Source organism: Scatophagus argus, chromosome 7, assembly GCF_020382885.2.
Source record: "Scatophagus argus isolate fScaArg1 chromosome 7, fScaArg1.pri, whole genome shotgun sequence".
NCBI classification, from domain to species: Eukaryota; Metazoa; Chordata; class Actinopteri; family Scatophagidae; genus Scatophagus; species Scatophagus argus.
Genome location: NC_058499.1, coordinates 25786187 through 25808157, shown reverse-complemented (window position 1 = coordinate 25808157; position 21971 = coordinate 25786187). Strand labels below are relative to the sequence as shown.

The window sequence follows — 21971 nt, the reverse complement described above, 5'->3', positions numbered from 1 at the left end:
ATTGTATTTTTTCAAAGTGAAACATGCTTAAGATATGCTTCAGGGTGATTTTTACCATTGCTCCATCATCTCTGGCCCTGCGTATGTTTTGTCTTCCATCAAGCCAGTAGACAAGCCGGTCCATCGGGTCGTAGCTGACAGCCCGGACATTCCTCAGGACATGGATGGGCAGGATGATGTCAGGACTCTGCTCTCCCAAAACCATTCTGCTGATACTGGCCTTCTGACTGAAGAGAAGGAAACTAGAGGGAGCTGCAGACAGAGAGTAAGAAAGGAGGAGATGTTGAGGGAATAGACAGAGGTCATGAGCACACTGAGTGGACATGGTGTTTTCTCTGGCAAAAGAAAAGCTATGTGTGTGTGTTTATTGTTTGTACTTACAGCTACAGTTTCTTCCATCAGTATTCAAAGTGTAGTGGGAGGCACAGCGGCACTGGGCCCCAGCAGGTGTGGCAAGGCAGAGGTGGGCACAGTTGCCATTGTTATGTGAGCACTCGTTGGTACCCTCCTGACGGGAGGAGTGAAATACCAAGATGTCCAGCATCAGCTCCAGCTGGCCCTGACGACACAGTGATGGAACAGCAGTGAAGCTTAATATGGATTAAAGTACAGATATAAATACAAAATACTGTGATTGACCAACATTTTTTAGTGATAATTTAATGACAAAAAATACCCGCCACCCACCAAATGAAGTTTGAAATATCTTTTAAAGTCTCACAAACAAAACATAAAATAGTGTCATACTTGCAGCACCACAGTGCGGTTGAGTCCACTGCGTTTGTCAGCCCGTTCAATACTGCGCAGGTTAAAATCAGTCCAGTAAATAAAATCCTGGTACTGAGTCAGACCGAAGGGGTGAGGGAGGTCGTCTACAATGATCTCCCTCTGAAGGCCTGCAGAAGATATGACAGCATTTCTACACAAGCTCAAGGGCTCCTCATCTTGTCATTAACTGCAACAATGTCTCCAAACATCAAGCAAAGATTCCCACACCATAACAGATTTGTATTTAAGTCTATGCAAATTAGCTGTTTGTAAAAACATTCATAATAATTACGGGTACTGTTAATGCTTTAAGACCTATATGGTAGCAAAAGCAGTGCAGAGGAAAATTTACAACCTCGTCTAGGGCTTAACCCGAATGACAAGTGAGTTTGCCTGATTGTGGCACTACAGGCCATGAGGTTTCATTTGATGTGAGATTGTGAGCAGCCAATCTCATGCCAGCCATTACTTTTTGAGATTAAACAGCCAAACACAAACAAATTAGATGTTATAGCCTGTACTCCATGCTGGAGGAGACAAACTCTAAGAAAATCTTGTAAACTGATTAGTTCAAGGGTGCATTCACACATAGTTCTTTTGCAACAGTTCTTTCAAAACCATAAGCTTCTCCCCCTCTCCTTGTTTGGGCATATGTGAACCCAAGAAACACGCCTGTCTGCTTCAAATTTGTTAAAATCACATCATTAACCTAACTCTCTAAGGTAATTTAGCTATCTGGTACTTTTCTACCTATTTTACTTTTCTACCTGTTAAACTTTTATTAATAATCTATTGAAATAAAAGTGAAAAGATTGGTTTCTGCATTTTATAGGATGCATGTCAACTTCAAATTTTCAGCAATGCTTTACAACTCTCAACTTTTTAGGAGTGTGTCCTCTCCGTTACAAAGTGTCTGGCATGGCAGTTCAGTTCATCTGATATTAATATGTGATATTAATATAGCCAATTCTGACAATTTATTTCAACCTCCAGCTTTCCAGTTTAACTTCCAGCTTTTTAAAAATGTATTTCAACTCTGCACTTCTTTTATTAATGCAGTTCAACTTCCAAATCTGCCACTTTTAAATTTCAACTTCCAGATTTTTGGAAAGTGCAGTACAAAGCTTTTTAGCTTTATGATTTTTCTGGCAATTCATTTCACATTTCTGTATTTCTATTAGTGCCTTGAAAATCAATTCAGCTGTCAGCCTTCATACTGCATTTTCAGCAGGACGTGTATTTTCTAGTTGACTGGCCCTCCTCCTCCTGACCCAACAAAGCATGTGAGAGGGTTCTGGGTAGAAGTTAGCAGTCCCCTGTACCGCTCAGCTATGCCCTCGTTTGACTGGTTCTATTAAACAATCTCATTTAGAAGGTTAGTCTCACTGCTGTTTCACTGTGACTCTATTATAATTAAAGGACAAATTTGTGACATCCATCTCAACCACGAAAGCAAATCATAAAAACACAGAAGCCACATGGCTTGCGTTCAGGTTCTGTACATTTGTGTTCCAGTGTGGATATGTGGATGACTTGATAGAAAAGGATTAACCCAGCAGATTCTGAATTCTAATTATTAGTTTTCATTCTTCTCTAGTCACCTGAAAATCTAGAAAGCTTTAGTCTATTAATGTGTTGCTGTGTTGAAGTTTCTACAAAAGAAAACCTGCTCAAAAGGTTGAAAAGGGAAGAACTTTGTGTTACTAGGACAATGTTTAGCTGAAATTTAAACACTAAAAACACCAATAGGAACATTTAAAATGTATTATTTACGGGTATATGGGACTTCTACAAAGAAGTGTGTTGCCTGCTAGATGAAGTGCTGGTGTGTGCCCATACCTTGCATGTTAGTGCTTTCGATCATGCATGTGTCCAGGTCAGTCCAGTAGAGTCGATGATCTACATAGTCAATGGTTAGACCGTTGGCTCGTCCCACTTTATCGACCAGGGTTGTGATGGTGCTGCCATCCATATATGCTCTGGCTATACGAGGTCGACCACCCCACTCTGTCCAGTACATGTAACTGTGAAAACGAAAAACTATTTAAGCCCGGGACAAACATGCAAGATATCCATATGTTTCAGTAAAATCCATTATTCAAATTACTATTCCAAAAGGGGGACCTGTTTACATTTTTACTACAGCTTTTATATTTATAAGTTCTGTGAAAGATGACAACTTTGTGTTATTGTATTTATTAATGTATGAGCATAGTGTGTGATCATAAAATGACATCAGATGTCTCCAGCCAAGTGTGTTGACAGTTCTAGGCCAGGACATCTTCAAGATGTCACCAAGTACACTGAGTGCACCAGGACATGCTGGCACAGATAGTCTCAGGTATCGGAGCAAAAGGAAAAGTGTTGGCCTTGTTTACAGGTTTAAATATAATCACATCACTCTCAGCTGGAGGTTATGGGGGAAAGAGGCGGAACGCTGGCTGTTATGCCTACATACCAACACAATGACACTACTACTCTCTCACTACCTCAAGCATAGTGAAGAGACAAGTTACATGAAGTCATTGGCACCAACTCATACCCTTGAGAGGTGTGAACCTCCATTATAATACAGGTGTCTGACAGTGAATCACAGGGCCTGTTTGCAGCCACGGCTTTATCATGTCATTTATTGCATTTTACATTGTCATCAGTGTTGCAGGTGGAACCTTATGAATATGTAAAAAATACATAAGACAATATAAAGCTATAAATGTTGCACTATTTGGCAAAATTGACCAATGACTTAAATAATGTGGTTCCCATTCTTACCCATTAGATGGGTCCAGTGCAAGTGATCGGGGGTTGTCCAGTGAGCGTGGGTTATCAAGGTCCTTACAGACCAAGACCTGGCGGTACTGGCCATCCAGCTGGGCCACCTCAATGCGGTTAGTGCCTGTATCAGCCCAGTAGATGTTACGGCCCATCCAGTCGACTGCCATGCCTTCTGGGTAGTCTAATCCAAATTCTATGACATGTTCTACAGAGCTGCCATTCATATACGCTCTGCTGATGGTCTGAGAAGAAGACAAAAGGACAGTCACTTAAAATCAAATTTCCATTCGATTCAGAATCAGAATCAGTTTTATTGTCATGTATGTTTACAAATACAAGGAATTTGTCTTGGCATAAGGTGCAAATATGAATAGAGATTATTAATATAGAATTAAATTTGGAAGTATATTTACAATAAGAAAACAAAGTTAAATTACATACAGAAAAATGGCTGAAATTTTAATTAAGAGAGCTGTACAGTTAGTGCAGTGTTCACAGCAATGAAAGAAAAAACAGGAATTTCCCACCTGTTTTAGGGATGATTTGTATTTGTTATATTGGTGCACAGCACGTCTTACCACATCTGTTATTGTAAGCCATGTGGCCTTTTTTCAGCCATATTTCTGCGCAATTTAAATGTGAATTTACAAAGGTCTTTGAAAGATGGTTCTGCTTGAAGCACACTTGAAGCAACTCTCTTTTGATTTTCTCTTTAATTTGTGAAGAACAATGATTCTATTCAGTGGAGAAACAAATCTGGCTTGACTTGTTTGTTTTTTTGGGTATTCAGTCTCATCAGAGATGAGATGAGCGAGAGATGGTGTTTGGCATGTTGTATGGATTTCTGATGAAGCTGGAGGCGTAACCTCTTTCCTTCAGTCAAGTGGCCTTGATGTTTTTTTTGGAGTGAAAGTTGTCAAGATCTGAGCAGCTGCATTTGAGTCTCAAAATCTGACCAGCTGGGATGTTATCTTTAAAGTGTTTAGGATGATTTCTAGCAGCATGCAATACTGTAAATAACGCAATACATAACTAATTGTGTTCCACATCTTTTCAGTAGATATACGTGTTTTATCATTGTTTAGATACAAATAAGTAATTTGGTCAGTCCTGTGATCACAGATGAATTTCTGAAAACTTGAACAGCTATACACAAAGTCCATTTTCCTCTTGCCATATGGGTAGTTACTGGGGTCACAAATAACAGTTTCTTCCCATTTCTTTTCATAACCAGTCCAGACACAGGGGGTGCTGTTGCTGTCCCCACTGCAAGCCCACAGCAGGCCCATCCTGTTTGATACCAGCTGCAACTCAGGGCAAGGTGTAACAGTTGTAAATGGAATGCATGAGGAGGACTTTGTGTTGTTTCTCTCTTGGATAGATAACAGAGTTCAAGGCATCTTTATGGGGAATGCAATCATATTGTATGAAAACCAGTACTGCATTCTGATTCAGAGTCACCATGACAATGAAGTACACCTTCTGTGTCCATAAGAGTGAAGCGTAAGGCTTTCACACGATCTTTCAAAAAGAAATCCACATAAGACTGTGTGCACTGTGTGAGTTCAATTCTCAATGTCCGTCGTGTTTTTCTTCCACCGATACTTTCCTCAACACCATTCTAAATAAGGAGCAAATACACTGTCTAACTATAGTCAGGTAATATACAGTAAAAAACAAACGGCTGACAATATGTATTCAGAATGAATTTCATTACAATTACATATCAATTTTAGAGAAACCCAGTTAATTTTAAAATAAATAAATCAAAATGCGTTTATCAGCCACAACCGAAACTCAACCTTTTTTTTTTTATTATTTCTACAAAGCAGCCTACCTTGGCCTGGATGTCTGTCCAGTATATTCTTCTTTCAGACACATCAAAGTCAAGAGCTGAAGCTTCTTTAACTCCTGTCAGAGGAATGGCTACGTCATTGCTGTTGGTACCCAAAGAGATACTCCTGATGTTGTCCCTGAGGAAACAAACAGTTGTTTTTTAAATAAACAACCCCTTTGATTTTTTTGCCATTCATTCACTCATGCAACCCTGATTCCAAAAAAGGTAAGACGATGCGTAAAATGTATTTAATTTTTGTAAATATATACTTCTGAACTGGTACTGAATACAACAAGCTGGGGCAACCAAAAACTGGGAAAGCTGTGGAATGTTGAAAATACATCCATTTGGAACATTCCACAGGTTCATTGGTAGCAGGTGATAGCATTGTGACTGGGTATGAAAGGGGCATCCTTGAAAGACTCACTCATTCACAAGCTCTTGTCAGTAAACACAATTTGTTGGCAAACGATTATTTACATAGTGTCACAACTTTTTGAAATTGGGGTAGTAAAAAGGCAGGGTTTGATCAAGACAACTTAAGCTGAGCTGAGCTGTCCAAGCTGAAGCAGTTAAAATTTAAGTAAAACCAAGTCAAAATAGAGAAAACGAAACACAGAAATAAAGGCCATTTAATATCTTTCTTGTTTTTTGTCCCACTGCTGTTCATAGTAAATTAGATATCATAAATCTTCACCCACTCTGCTCGCTTTTTGTTTGAAATATTGATGAGAAACTAGAAAAATGCAATGTGCAAAAATGTTGTATTATTTGCTAAGGTTGTGATTACTACTGATAAAAAATAAAACAAAATATTCTTGTACAGCGACTATGAAAAGTCAGGTAAGAGTGAAACAGCGAGCAGTCTAAATAGCTCTATTGCAGAGTGAAGTACCTGTTCGTGAAGAGCAGGAAGGCCTCCGGCACCACGCAGGTCTGCAGGTCTGAAAGGAGTTCCATGCCCATGGGACAGGCACAGTTGACGGCCTGCCGACACCAGAAACACAGATGGCTGCATCCACCGTTATTCACCGCGCAGCCATTTGTACCTGGACAAACATTTAATACTGCATTTTACACTTTTTGGTTTTGCTTTCTTTACTTTTGCTCAGCATCTTCAACAGCTCACCTGATAAGAAATCACCTAAAAACCAGTACTTACCGTATGTCTCTGTAACTTTAGTGGCCTTCAGCCCCATTAAATCTGGCAGCTGATCGATGATGATCTCTCTTACAGCTGTTGCTTTGTGGACCCTCTCAATACTGCGTCTCTGCCAGTCAGTCCAGTAGATGTAATCACCCAGTAGAGTAAAACCAAAGATGTGAGGCAGCTTGTCCTCCAGTAGAGTATGTCTGTTAGTGCCATCCACGTTGACCACCTGAGACGAGAACATAAAGAGGACACAAGTAAACCTTTAGAGCTTTTCCTCAGCCAGAGTTCATGTTCAACCAGCTATGACAGAATGTAATACTTAACAGTTCGATTTTAGAGTTGTATGGACAAAAGAAATTTAAACGGAAAGGTAAAAACTTCCTCATATGTCCCACAGCATGGGGGGACAACTTCACTAAAGAGTCCTTGCGCAATACAACAAATCCACCAGCTTAATAGTTGCTAGTCCAGGGGATAATCCATTTCCCTCCAGCGAAGAAAATAAAAGTGTGCATAAAATACATAGGATTGGGTAAAGAGGCAAAGAGGCTACAGAGCAGAACAAAATAATGGAAAAATATCAGCTTAGGGTTTAGATTTTAAATGGTACTTCCACCAATTTCAACATAACCATATTCCTTTCTCTACCACCAGAGGCTTAAAGTGATGACCAAACGTCCAGCTTCCCGAGTCATACAGCAGAAGAAGTAGCCCTGGTTGTTTTCAGTACAGTGAAATGTGAGAACTGGGAGCTCAGAAGTGAGCTTGGTCTTTTTGAAAAAAAACCTTCTTATAATGTTTCCATCAGATGGAAAGTCAGCGGGACCTGGAGAGTGGAGCCCTGTACAGGCTGAAAATTCTGGCCCAGTCCTGCCCTGTGGTGTTCAAGCCCTAGCTCGGCCCCAATTTGACAAAGTCTGCAATTTTTCAGCTTGAGCCCAACCCTGCCCAAGACAGACACCAACTATATTGTAAGTTCTCTGTGGTGTGCAAAAACACACACACACTACCAAGAAGTACATTTATTATAGGCCACAAACATAACAGTGTCCCCAAGAATCAAGCCCACTTTAAATATACCAACGCAGAGAAGATTAAAGCAGTAAAATATAGTGATCCAGAAGCAGCAAATACAGTAAGTAAAAATAAAAAGATTTACAGCCTACCTGTCTTTGATGTTAACTTCACAGAAACTTTAGAACAATGTTTCAAAAGCTCTTAGCCAACTGGCAAACGTTCAATCAAAACCAAAAATTCAAATCGGTTCACTGTTTATCGGCAAGTGTTGAGATGAAAAAGCAACTCCCCACACTCCCGTCTTCTCCTTGACACGCCGCACGGTCAACTGAACTGTTACATGTAATAACAAGAATGTGTGCAATGCATGCAGGTCACTAAAACACAAATACATAATACTGATAACATAATCAGTATAACAACATTTCATACAGCGAAACAAGAAAAGTTAAATTCCAATCCAATTCAAGCCCCATCTATTTAAAAAAATAAAGGCCAGCCTCTGATGTGGGCATGCAGACCTCTATGAGCGAGTGCCAACATTTCGTCTGTTTCTGTGGTCAGAGAGCTCAATACACAATATACTTATGGCAAAAATAGACAAAACACAAGAAAATGAAGAAAACGACATAACCAATAACACATACATCGAATTTAGAAAAAAAGAACAATGGAAATCGGCAAAACACATGCAGTTTAGAAATCCATCCACTGTCCAATTCTGACAACACACCCGTGGCATGAAAACAATTTGCTGTAGATACAAAAAAAACACACTTTTTTACTGCTGTCTGCTTCGCTCATGTACCAAACAGCACATAACAATGACAGTCAAGATACAACAAAGCTGTTACCACTCTTGTTTTCTTAATGGTGTGTATCTGAAAAGTCCCACTTTGTAAAATGCAGTAAAAACACAAGGAAGGGTGTTGGAATTTCTCTTATATACACTACAGGTATCATTTTAAATTATATTTAAAACGTAATTAAATGATTTTCGTTAAATCGTCACTAAGAGTCAGTAACAGATGCAGAAACAACATTGGGTCAGCCTTAAACTTCCATGCTGACACACAGATTTCAAAATCACAGACAAAACATAGGGAAACACACAATGCTAGCACACACAAATGTACATCACATAATTTTACATAGCCTTTCTCTCTGTTCTGTGTATGTTTATGTGCGTGTGTGCATATCAGTCATAAAGCATCTATTATCAGACTGCTGAAAATTGATACAGGTGCTCCTGCTCCCTATGCGTGCAAGTGTGTGTGTTTCTACTACTGGAAAGTGAGAGCTGCAATTGGCAAGGCTGCAATTAGAACTTGTGTCCAGCCCTCCTCCTCACTGTCTGTGCTATTACTGGACTGGCCTCAACTGAAATAGACATGCTCTTTTATTTTAGTCACACTACAGTTATCTACACTGTGCATGAGCGCCGTGTGCTTGTGTGTGTATGTCACACTCTGCCTGAGTTCTTCACTGTGCTATGCCAGAGATTTCACAAATGGGAAACATTCTGTTGGATAGTGTGCAACACTTTATGTGCACAACAAACAAATAAATTAAAAGTGAATGCTTGGAAACAGTTGTGTGCAGCGCAACCCTGCAGCTGGTTAGATGTGTTGGTTTGAGTGAGCCAGGATTAATATGCTAACAGGCTATTTTTCCATGTTACGTAAAGCACAGGGAAAGAGAAACACATGATGAAATCACAGGTCACTTTCTGAGATAGAACAACTGTTCTTCATGCAGTAGTATTAGTACTAGTAGTGATCTTAGTACTACATAAGGCCATCTTCAAGCTGACATGAACACTGCAGCTCTGGCAGTTTTTTGTTTTTTTTTTGCTGAAATTTAATACAACACATCCACACCAATACATTTTCATTTTGCATATCACTTGCTAGACTTGAACCTTGCATCCACACTACACTGGAGTTTCAGAACAACTAACACATTAGGAAATGCAGTTGAAAGCTTCATAGTTGTGTTTTAGTCTGGATGGGCAGAAATATTCTGTGCCCTTCCCTGATTTGTCATGCCCTAAATATATTTCACTTTTCCAGGAAAAAATAAACAAACACGGTAACCTTGACTTCCTGCGGTTAATTCAATATGGATAGCAAATTAAAGGCACTGCTGACCTAGCAGCTGTTGTACATTGAAATAATGCATTTCATAACATCATCACTGCCTACAAGGGCACGAGGCAAGCTATTATTCGAACGATTGCCATGTCCAGCACCAGTTTTGGACGAGGCCAGGAAGAACTAGTGTCTGGTGGAATACTCACATCAATAAAACTGTGGTTCCTGAAGAACGTCCAAATTGACCCTGATTAACCTCAGCTAGAGATGATGTCCGCATGCGAAAAGCACAACAAAAATGACAACCTCTGTGGAGGTAGCATGGCTGTTGTATGACCTGAGTGCCAAGGGGGACTCCGCCAAACCACTAACGCAATTGGACTATGAACTAATGAATTCATATTTGACTTCGGACATTGAAGAATTGTATGCTATCTTGTCTCTATTTAGAGATACACAATGGGCATTAAAAATAGAATGATGAAAAAAATGTTATTGACAATGTTTAAACAAAAATAGCATTGTACAGGAGGATTTTGTGAAGAGCAGGCAGTCACATTTCCCTGTCTCATCATTCTTGTCCTGTTCACAGGAAAAAATATCTATTGCTTCAGAACCAGCCACGTACCTGTAACATATACTAGAAAGTAAAAACAGAAAGTAAGTAGAGATACATAAAAGTAAAAACCACATTTTCTGTTACCAGTGAAGCAGAGCAGACAATCTCAATGTCCATCAGCATGTTCTAGTGTGTTAGTATGCACTAACACAGACTGCGCTAAAATGGTAATCTGGACAAAGATCATTTTCACTTTAACACTTTAAAACCTCACACACTGCTAACCCTGTTTCATTTTGAAAACTGTGGGCAGAAGCAGAGACTTTGGGAAACTATGACACAGACACCAGTCCTGAGTCCTACCAGCCACTATAGACAGAGATCAGATTCAAACAGAGAGAGCGCTTTTATTTTAAAAATGAAAACATACATGTGTGGATGTAGCCTAAATGACAAGGCCACAGGCCACAGGTAGGCAAAAGGCACTTTTTCCTGATCTGCTTTTTTCAGTGTCATGACATAACTTTTGTTATGATTTTTAACCATGCAACCAAAACTAACATGGCTTAACTATTGACATATTTCTGTGCAAAGGCAAGAAAGATTTTCTGTTACCAAAAAATAATAAACTTTGACCTATTTATGTATTTCATTGCAGCAAGTTACACTATATAAAATATATAAATAAATAAATACGCAAATAAATATTTATGTTATATATATATATACACAATATGTGTTCATTGATTTAAATATATTTATATGCTAAGTTTTGGCTTTTTAAACCCTTCATAACTAATACTGAAACTCAAATTATTGTTTAATACTTTGTTATGCATTATATCAAATAAAATGTTTCACATGTGTAAAACAAAATTCCCATATTAATTTTGTTAACTAATATTTAATTTACAAAAAGAATTTCACAAAACGAAGACATGATATGATCTCAGCCCCAGCTGCACATGAGAATAAATAAAGAAGTAATGACATTGTTTAATTACGTGCTATGTGCAGAAATACTTAATAAGCATAAAAACAAAGTAGAAGGAACAAGTGAGGACAGGAAAGCAGGGAACTACAGAAAGAGTGACGCATACAGTTGGGGGTTTAAACTCCATGTGGCCCCACTTTGAGAAAACTACTACAAAGACTAGTTCAGCCTCCCAACCACAGCCAAACACGACTCAAAATACACACCAATGTGCTTACACAAAACAGAAGGAACTGACTGAGGAGGGAGGCGTTAGGTAAAAGCTGGAACAGCTTCAGCATGTATTTCAAACTGACTTTACAAAAAATCAAAAAAGTAACAAAACATGCAGAATTAGTGTTGCCAATGAGCAACAGTATATCCAGCTATCTGGTTTGGTGAATACTCATTTAAATATCCATTCAGGCGGTGGGGGTGCACAAAGTGAAAAAAAAAATAAACCATTCACTGATCCAGGGGAGGTTCCTGACCTCACCACAAAAAAAACTATTCATTTATCACTGTGACACAATTAGACATGGCCATCCCAGTGAAAAGATGGCACAGACACTCCCTTTCTCTGCCCTCTCCTTCTCTCTCACAGGAAGAATTATGTACTGGGAGAGTGATTTTATTTTCCCCCTTCTTCCCTCCCTTCCCTCCTTTTTTATTTTGAGTGTGAGAATGTCTGATTTCTTGATGGAAATGGGGAAGGTGGGGGCCAAAAAAGACAAGAAAGAGAACAAACAGAAAAGTAACAAAGGTCTCATCGCACATGCAGGAAGAAGTCAGGCCATCACAGGACGGTTCACATGCGTTGGTGCATTATTCCTTGATAAACATACTAAAACACACAGGATGAATGGGACAGTGTTGAACAGGAGGGTTGAACAGTGTGTCACTGAGAACCCTAACATTTCACACCAATCGGGGATTCACTGAAATCTGTCACTGTTGACTGTGTGTCCATATGCAAAACTCCAATAGATTTGGAATTTGCTTTATTTCTAAATTATGCTAATGGTTAACTTGCTGAGGACATTACTTTTCTGTCAGGTGACTTAAAGTCTAACTGCCTTATCCCAGCACTAAACACAGACTATGAACCCATTTTTGTCAAGATTCTGCTTCAGTCACACTGCACAGTCTGACATTTATTCATTCAGATTTTTTTTTACCTTAAAGTAATAACATAGGTATTATAACGTAGGTATGTGTGAAAAATTGGCACAGTTTGCTTCATCTTGTTTTTCTACCTTAAATTCTTGTATTCTGCACCATACTTTTAACTTAGATTTCACCATGGAAACGCCACGCTGCACTGTCAGCTAGAAGTTTTTTCTATAACTATGGAAACAGACAGTCATTGGATTTTAGTGATAGCGAAGAAAACATCTGGATGTGATATTATGAGGCAAAATCTGAGGCTATAAGGACATCTAGATTTCTATGTAGAAAACATCAGTAACATGATGAAGGGAGGTGCCTCCAGAGAACCCAAAACTTCTGACAACACCCATCCTAACAACAGCCTGTTCATCTTGCTGCCTTCTGGCAAACAATACAGCCCTTTGCCATACAACCAGACTACCTAACCTCATCCTCCACCACAAGGGACTCCACTTGCATTTTGTTGCACAACTCCATGTTGTTCAATGACAGATTAATGAACTGTGATTTAAATTGAAATATTTGTTAGATTTGATTTATTTATCAGTGGTGGACATTATAGATGCAGCTACCTGGAACAATTTTTTTTTTCTTGAAGTCATACTCTAAGAAAAAAGAATGTCAATCAGCAGAGACTTCAGTGAGGTGTAAAGGATCTTTCTGCTGTTTGTGGAGATCTCTGTCTGAGTTCTGACTGCTGAGTGCTCATTCAGTGCTGCTGAATGGAAGAACACATGTACTCCTTGGGAAGCAAGTTAGCATTGCATCTTGCATTCATAATTTGCCTAACAATGCACAGGTCTATAGAGAAAGAATTACTGATGTGACATGAGTTCTCACTGGCCTATGTTTATGCGTTAATGCACTTTACTTTGTACTTCACCTTCAAGTTGGTGAAAAGGGCTCTCAGGAAAAGAACTATTCAAGGGCCTCTGGTCTGGTAACCAGGAGTGCAGGCTTGATCTTTGTACAATAGTGCAATAAAATTTAGCTCTGTTATATAATGGTCTGCTGCCTGGTATTTATAAAGGGACAAGAGTCATTTTTGCGTCTGATTATACACCATCAGTAATGCCATGACTGTTAACAGTGTTGATGTTTAAATTTAGACAGAACAGACATAACCCTCACATAATTAAACTGAAATGATAGAAAATATGTTAGCTGTTATCAAAAAAAGGGTTTTACACACTCTGGTGGAACTGGGGATGCATCCCGAGGATCTTTGCTATACATAAGATTATCTGAATTTATATGCTGATTTGATTTGTACTGACTGATGCAACAACAATCACCTAAAGCTCAATATCATCAAAACCAGTGAGCTTGTGGTGGACTAGAATGCTTATGGATGTTACTTTAAAAAAAAAAAGGTACAAATTCTAAAACGCGGATGCTTCACACTCATCTTCAAGAAAGGTGTGAAGTGTGAAACTGAAGCTGAAAGCTTAAGCTGAAGCTGAAACAATCACAGTTTCAAAGTGGACACCCAATTCCGTATCTGACTTATTGCATCAGGCCCTCTGACAAACCCAATGTCTACTGTCAACATCTGCCCATGTTGTTCTTCTATGTGGTGATATTATAACTAACTTAAACAACATATCAGCTAAAAAACAATACATACAATACATAGTCTTCAGAATTCCAATTATAACAACCTGTCATGTCTGTCCTTTGTAATTTATGATGTTTATTGCATGTATGTTTCTCTCTCTCTCTCTTTCATCCTCTCTGTCCTGTCTACCTCTCTCTCCCCCCCCCTCACCCCCCCCTCACCCAGCCAACTATCAGCAGGATGGTTCTCCCTTGCAAGCCGGGTCCTGCTCAAGGTTTCTTCCTGTTAAAAGGGAGTTTTTCCTTGTTTTTCCTTGCCACTGTCTGCTTGCTCAGGGATTCAGGCTCTGGGTCTCTGGAAAGCATCTAGAGACAATTTTTACTGTATAAGGTGCTATATAAATAAACGAAATGAAATGAAATTGAAATCTGACCAAATGTGACATATGGTCACAATCGCGCTTTGTGTTCTTGAGTTATGGTTTTGACTAAACGACAGAAAACATTATGATGTCAGAGAGAAGTTGAACTTTAACCTTCATCACATCCCTTCATGACATTTGTTAAAATTAGTTTATGAATTGAGTTACGGCTAAAAACATGTTTGGTGACGTCACAGAGACCTCTAACATACGAAATTCTAACCAGTTCATCTTTATTTCAAGAGGACACCACGATTCCTTAGATATCGAGTTTGTGAAAAAAGCATGGATATACATGAATATATATATGAAAATATAAATATGCTGCCTTTGGCATGAAAAAATAGTAATCAAAATATAGTGGAGGTTATTGAAAATTGCTAGGTAAGTGGGCGAAAAAGATCCATTTCTTATATTTTTTAAGAAATTGTTGTATGGCCCACACACAAAGCTGTTGGTAGTAGCTGCTGTTGCTTACTCACCACAACAGTGCTCACATCAGACCACAATATTACCATTCTAATGTAAGATCAGTCACAACACACACACACACACGCACACACGAGCCAAAGACGGAGCTCTCAGAGGAAATGAGACATGCAACTACTATCTCATTGTGGTAACACAGTAGAGAGACAGAGAGAGGGAAAAAGGCTGGAAGAAACATGGATGAGAAAGCTGGCAGGACAGTGTGGAAACTCTGAGCAACAACAGGTGGTTCTGTTTCTCTAACCTGGGAGTTACAAAGAACAGACCCGATCAGGATTTATGGAAGCATGCTAAAGCAGCATCAGAGGCATTGTTTAAATCCTGTACAAACCAAACCACAAAGCTAATCACTGACCTTTCTCTGTCCACAAATGTTACACAAAATATCATAGAAACCCAAGAAAGCTGGAATGCAGAGCCTCTCAGCTGTCATATCAACATAACAAGTCAAAAACCTTTAACTTAGGGAACATTAGCAGATACTCAATACTGAATACTATCTCAGAGACTGCTTCAAGGCCAAAAAAAACCCCAACTGCAAATTTTAAATGAAAATAATTCCACACCAACGTATCTGAAAATAATGTACAAACATGGTAAACATTTCACATACAGTATTTTACTGGGTTACTGCCTTTACTTGTAACAGGGGGATTAGTATTGGCTTCATATATTCAATATATGTGTTTGCCTGTCTTTGAGTGGCTGCTCCATTATTACCACTGTGTTCTAATGAGAGGATTTCCCATTTCACAAAGCTGTCTCGAATCCCCTTTCACGGCCCTCATGTAGGACAAAACATAAGGACAGCACAGAGCCTCTCAGAGGCCAATGTGCACAAAAACATCATTTAAATCCTTTGTCTAATTGATTCATTCAGGTATGCACCCTTTTCCAAGGCAGAGCAAACCTAAGCCAAAACACTGATATTCACTGTAACTGTGTTTCAAGACAAGTACTGAACGAAAAACTTTGCTGTGTTAACATCTGTATGTTATTATAAATGTAGTAAGTCTTTAAATATATGTGATAATATCCACATATTCTTTCACTGCAATTGCTCTACAAGGAGAATTAAATTTGGCATGAATGGCATGATGTTGGAAAAGAGACCTGATGGCACTATTGTTATTCTTCCAAGCAGGGGAAAAACATATTCTAATTCATTCATTCAGTGAGACTAATGGAGGTGATTTGAACAGCAAAAACTATATCATCAAAAATTATTGAAAACTCACTTGAAATTGTGCGCGCAACGGAGATAAATGATCAATAAAAATAGTACGCAACTGACCAACCAGAAAAAATGTTGTTGAGTTTTGTATTCAGTGGTGATGTCATTAGCTGCATTCCTTTCACCAAGCTACATAAACAGCACTCCTTACTCCCTGCTTCCTGCTCTGGGAAAGTCGGTTAAGGAACTTCCTTGGACAAAAATCCTCCATTCAAAACACCGTACAATGTCACCAACACAGACGTCACTTCCTCTGGGTATTAACTAGGACTGAGCAAAAAAAACAAAAAAAAAACAATCTTGATAGAGGATCCAATGCAAGCATATGTCAATAACAATGATAAGTTTTGGACATTGTCCATTGACATGGACAGTTTATGACAAAGCAAATACAAACATGACAGCATCCAGTCATTGCACTGTGTATCTCTGCGCTGTCTCACTGTCTTTTGGCATATCAGTGTGGGGTTATGCCGAAGCCTGACATGAGAGCAGAGTCCACAGTGAAGACAGTCAAATAGAATTTATTACATATTTTATTGGAGTCAGCGGTGAAAACACTAATTATCCATAGACGCAACAAGACAGACAGAGTGAGCAATTAATCAAACATCTGATGATCAACCAGAACAAAAACTCAGAAGTGCCACTCTGCCTATCGTATAAAAGCCATACGGAGCTCATTATGCTGAAGTGCTGAAAGTGATATGGTGTCTGCAGCATTATTTTAAGATATAAGGCTAGTTCATCTCATGAACGCTCTGGTTTATTCAGGCCTTGGTCATTATGAAGATACTGGCAGCAAATTCTATGCTGCTCATATTGTTTATGTTAACTCAGTTTTTTAATACTAGAAGGGCAATTGGAGATCACAGAAGACAAAGTCAATAGCCAAAGCCAATAGTCCACTCCTCTAAGATATACAAATCTACAAAGCACAACCAATATATGTCTGGATATTTCCAAAAGTATTAGAATTATGCACATTGTGCATAGCTTAAGTGTCAGTATCATCTTTCAATCATCACTTAAGGCTCACTGTAAGTGTGTGGTGTATCTGTAGAGACCTGGTATGCGTCTGTATTTTTTCTTATTATTACTGTTATTATTTTGCTGTGCTAGAAATGTTTCTTGGCATCAGCCTTTGGCTAGCCAGTGTGTGTGCAGGGCGTGAGGTTGGAATATGGGCATCGCTGTCTCTGTCTCTCAGCTTTATCTGTGACATGTAGGCTGGAGCAGATTGGCAATTGCATTGTATAAATGTTTTTAAAAATATCGATAGAATGAAAGAATTCGCACCCCACTGTGCACTCTGCTCTTCTTAAGCATAGCTAACATTAATGATATCATTTGAATGGTGATATTACATTTTTTACACGCACATGACAGATCTAATCTCATTTCACTCTGCACCAGACCTTGTGCCACTTTGTGCAGCTCGCTCAGCTGTGTCTGTGTGTGTCTCACTGGTCTAACTGCAACCTGAAGTGTTTGTTTAAGCATCTCATCATTTTTCTGACAATATGATGATAATTTTGCAGTTGAAGATCGTGCTATTAGACTTACAGAGACTTGGCAACAGGGGAAAGGATTAAATCTTGAACATGTCATTGTCCTTTGACTGTAAATCCAGGTTAAAAACTGTTCTTCTGTACTTTCTACACTGCCTTCGACAATCATTTCTTGACCTCCTATCCCGAGTTTCCAGCAGGATGGGACTAGACCATCAGAAGCCACACTACAAAGAATCCCCAAACCTTCACCCCATTTACTGTAATAACCAAGCTCATAAAGACTGAGGAATGCAAAGGAAAATTGAGGAAAGCAAAAAAATAATGAATGTGAAAAACAAAAATAAGTTAGGCAAAGTTGTATGTTTGTAATAATGGACAAAATTAACCGTGAGTGATGGCCCTTGGACAAGGACTCAGCTGTATTTGGTCCCTTTCATCCAACCCAGTGAAGAGTTTTTATGTCACAAGTGAGCTGATTTTCCATCTCCAGTCACCCTACTTGGCAAATTTTGATGGCCTCCTTGTGTACATATTCCTTGGTATTTTCAGCAACGCCATACAACTTCAAGTTTCATTTCCTAGAGTAGCTTTCAGGTTCTTCCACACTTCTCATGGACCCTACCAGCTGTTTTAACTTGTCAAGCCACAGAAACCTTCATTGTTGTAATGTTCAACTCACAGAAGTGGACATTTTCGGTTATCAACAAGATAATATTTTAGTAAATGTACTTGACAACATGACACCCCTGATACTATGAGTTAGATTGTGATGTAGAGAGTTAGCCCTTTCAGTTGGACAATTACAAAAACAAGACACGGGCAAGGAAAATAAAATGAAACAAGGTGCAGGGCTTTAAGCAGGGGGAATTCCAACATATACCCCTCCCTTCTCTCTGAGTTCTACCTTACACACACGAACACACACACACATTCACAAACAGTCACTATATGGCTCTGCAGTGTGACTGAATGGCACTCCACATAGTGAATCTGCATAATCACAACAACAAAGCCGCCATTTTGTGTGTGGGCAGAGCAAAGCAACACATCAGACAAAGCTGCTAACACTCACTCTTACACACACACACACTCCTTTTCAAAAGGAGGGTCTCTGTGCGGTAACTTCAGAGGTTTTTTTTTTTTTTTTCAAGAGGGGGTGGGGTGGAAGGTTGCAGAGGGGGAGTCAGATTTCTTTGAAAAACACTTGAAAACATAGTGAGAAAGAGAGTGAGACAGAGGGAGAGAGACAGCATTCCTCCAGTGCTTCTGGATAAAGTCTTCAGCCTGCCTTAGTCATTTATCATTTTATCTCTTTCAATAGGTATAAAATGCTTGGTACTGTTCAGTTTTCAGCCATTTGGCATGCTTGCCACACACACACACACACACCACACTGTCTGAAATAGAGGTATAATTCAAACATCTAAACATACAGAGCATTAACTGAGTAAATAACTGCAGCTCATACTGTAAACACTCATGCCAAAGAAGCAGATCCTCAGACGCATTAAACATTTTTAAATTTAACAATAAATCAACTGAAAAAAGACGAATGGATCAGGAAAAAAAACCCTCAGTCACAGCACTAATTTGGGGTAGTTGCTATCTGGGAAAATCCCACCGATAGGACAAAGCATTGAATGAGTACGCAAATAAGCACTTAGTACTGAAACATTTACACAGCATTAGTGGTTTTCTTTAAGTGCAGATTAATTGGCTTGAAACACAGTTTCACTCTTCAGAGTCCATGTTTTACAGTATGCTGAAGAGCCCTGAATACCAGGCCTTCAGTACCATTTGCTGAAGGTACAGCAACATCAGATGCATGATAAGATAAGACGAAGATAAGATAAGACTTTATTGATCCCGTAGTGGGGAAATTCACTTGTTGTGGCAGCTCACAAGGACAGAAGAGGAGTGCAAAAAGCAAAGAGTGTGCAAAAACAGTTACAAAAGAATGTAGAGGTAAAATAAATTAACAATTTACAAGGTAAGTAAAAACAGTACACTATAAAGCTATATACAAGTCCTCATAAGGGAAGAAAGAGGACAAGACCATAGAATCATACGATGACTGATATGATGACTGACATAACGGTTTGAAGCAAGAGTTTAAGCGTTTCATGTCTTTCACGGTCACTCTTTTACTTACTTTCACAACTGGTAAATAATTAAACAAATAAACACTGGTAAACTTTGAAGGTATAACATATTAGCACACACAGTATCTCATGCAGAGGTCTGCGAGTAGAGTCGATTCGGGCTGAGTTTAGGCCTGTTTTCTTTTAATAGACCTGGCCTGGGTATTTAACTTCTCTCCTTTCTTTGCGCTCATACACATGCACAAAAAAAGGTCACTGTATGAAATACTGTTATGTTGATTATATTGCAAATATTCTACATACACACAGTTTAGTTACATGAATGCATTACAGTCAATTATTTACATGCACTATATGTCACAGTTAAGGTGGCCATGCAGAGTATCATAGGTTGATAGGTTGGAGAGTGGGGAGATATTTTTTTCTTCACAACATCCCCAGTACACAGTGAATGCATTTTTATTTATTTATTTGCTTGTTTAGGTTGATCCTAAGACAACTTCCAAGCAGTTTGAGAGTTTATGTGTTCTTGTTCACATCAGAGCTTATAGTTGGTCTCAGTCTTGAGCCGGGTTGGCCCTGAGTTGAAAAATTATAGATTTTGTTGTGTTGGGTGTGAGTGGGGCTTGAACACCAGGGGACAAAGCTGGGTTGGGGCTGCAGTTATTTTTAGCTGGTTAGGGCTACAATCTATTGTCTTCAAAACTCAATACTGGTTGAATTCTGATATGAGATTTAGAACACATGAGCATTAAAATATCTGCCATTTTGCTTAATAACAGCAATAACAATAAAAACAATAAACGTCAAAACAATCTAAAATCGATCAGTGGCACCACAGGTAAGAGTAAATATATAAATCTCAGAATTGGGGTTGAACTGCCCCTTTAACATAAGCACCACAGCACCAAGGCAAATAGCTGATATGTCAAATGCAGCCTCTGAATGGTCATCAGTGTATTCATCAGCCACATCATGTTTCTCCAATTTTCAATTAACATGTTTCACAAATGTTGAAATGAAGCAACCTTGTCATTTGACATGTGTCTTGCTCATCAGATCTCAGGAAAGTCATAGTTAGCCCAAACCTGTTGATGTTGAAGGCAGCTTTAAAGTCTGACTAATGGACCACAACTATTATGGACATGTGCTGTGAACAATACGCACCCAAAAAACAGAGGGCTCCCATGAAAGCCTTCATTTCATCTTTGTCGAGCAGTGTTCACAGTCTGCATTTGGACTTTGTATGTAGCCATGTTAGTGCATTCAATCACAAACACACAAATGCATGAATTTCCTTCTCCACTTGTTTTTCTTCACCACCAAGGCCTTCTCTGGTGTGACGTATAAAGCATATTACAACACATTATTTGCTCGCATAGGAGGATGCCTCATGTGTCTTTGCTTCTCTTGGAACTACTACTTAGACAGTATGATTCATCCTTTGACTCAACTTCTAGAGAAATCTACTATTCTGTCATTGAGGTGGAAACACGGATATGGGACATGGTTTACAGTGGGTGTACACTGACGAAAATCAGACCACAAACACATCCACACGCACACATAAGAAAGAGAATCAGGCAAGTGTACAATTATTTTCAACAGGATAAAAACAAGGCTGAAATGTGAAAAAAGTCCTTTAAGGTGGGTCCATTCACCCTGACAGAGGAAGTGAGAGAGAGAGGGCGAGCGAGAGGGAGAGAGCGACAGAGCAGCTTCCTTTTTGCGATTGGTACACATTCATCCAGAGAGCTTAAGAATTCGTATTTTTGTTCTAGTCTACTCTCTATATCTCTCTGTTGCTATGAAAATATGTTAAAACTACTATACACATCAAATTCTGCAGATGCCACAACCACCAAACTAACTCTCTAACACACATGAAGTTGAACTACGAGTTGAAGCTAGCACGCAAACCTAACAACTGTCCAAAATCGCTTACTAACCTACTGAATACTATAAACGCAGAACTATAAAATTAACACTAAAATATCTATGCTAACAGTACAGTGAAACAAGTCAGTCACAATATTAAAGCCATGTAATCCGCTCAAACCGCCTCTAACTCTCAACAGTCGGCAAAGTGCAGAGTGCCTCGGTATTATAGGAAGAGGGAAGGGTGGGGTGGGGTGGTGGCGGTGGTGGGTGACGGTGTATGGGGTGGTTGGTGATGTAGACTGCCTCCAAAAACATCACCTGCCTCCAACTTAGCCACTGAATTCAGTTGTCATAGCCTGGTTTCAGGCTGTAGGGGCCGTGGCTATGCATATTTATAACATACAACAGAAAATTCAAATACAGAGTC

At 39.1% G+C, this 21971-nt stretch overlaps 1 protein-coding gene across 1 annotated transcript in view; it reads right to left on the bottom strand.

Annotated features, from left to right (window-relative positions):
• Nucleotides 1–21971, bottom strand: part of lrp5 (low density lipoprotein receptor-related protein 5) — a 58744-nt gene that overhangs the window by 11481 nt on the left and 25292 nt on the right. Inside the window, exons 12-19 of the mRNA XM_046394773.1 lie at nt 6543–6759; nt 6276–6429; nt 5381–5516; nt 3541–3785; nt 2608–2792; nt 748–896; nt 382–559; nt 56–252 (exon numbers count right to left, since the gene is read on the bottom strand). Coding sequence (XP_046250729.1) covers nt 56–252; nt 382–559; nt 748–896; nt 2608–2792; nt 3541–3785; nt 5381–5516; nt 6276–6429; nt 6543–6759 — 1461 coding nt within the window. The remainder of the gene's footprint in view (nt 1–55; nt 253–381; nt 560–747; nt 897–2607; nt 2793–3540; nt 3786–5380; nt 5517–6275; nt 6430–6542; nt 6760–21971) is intronic.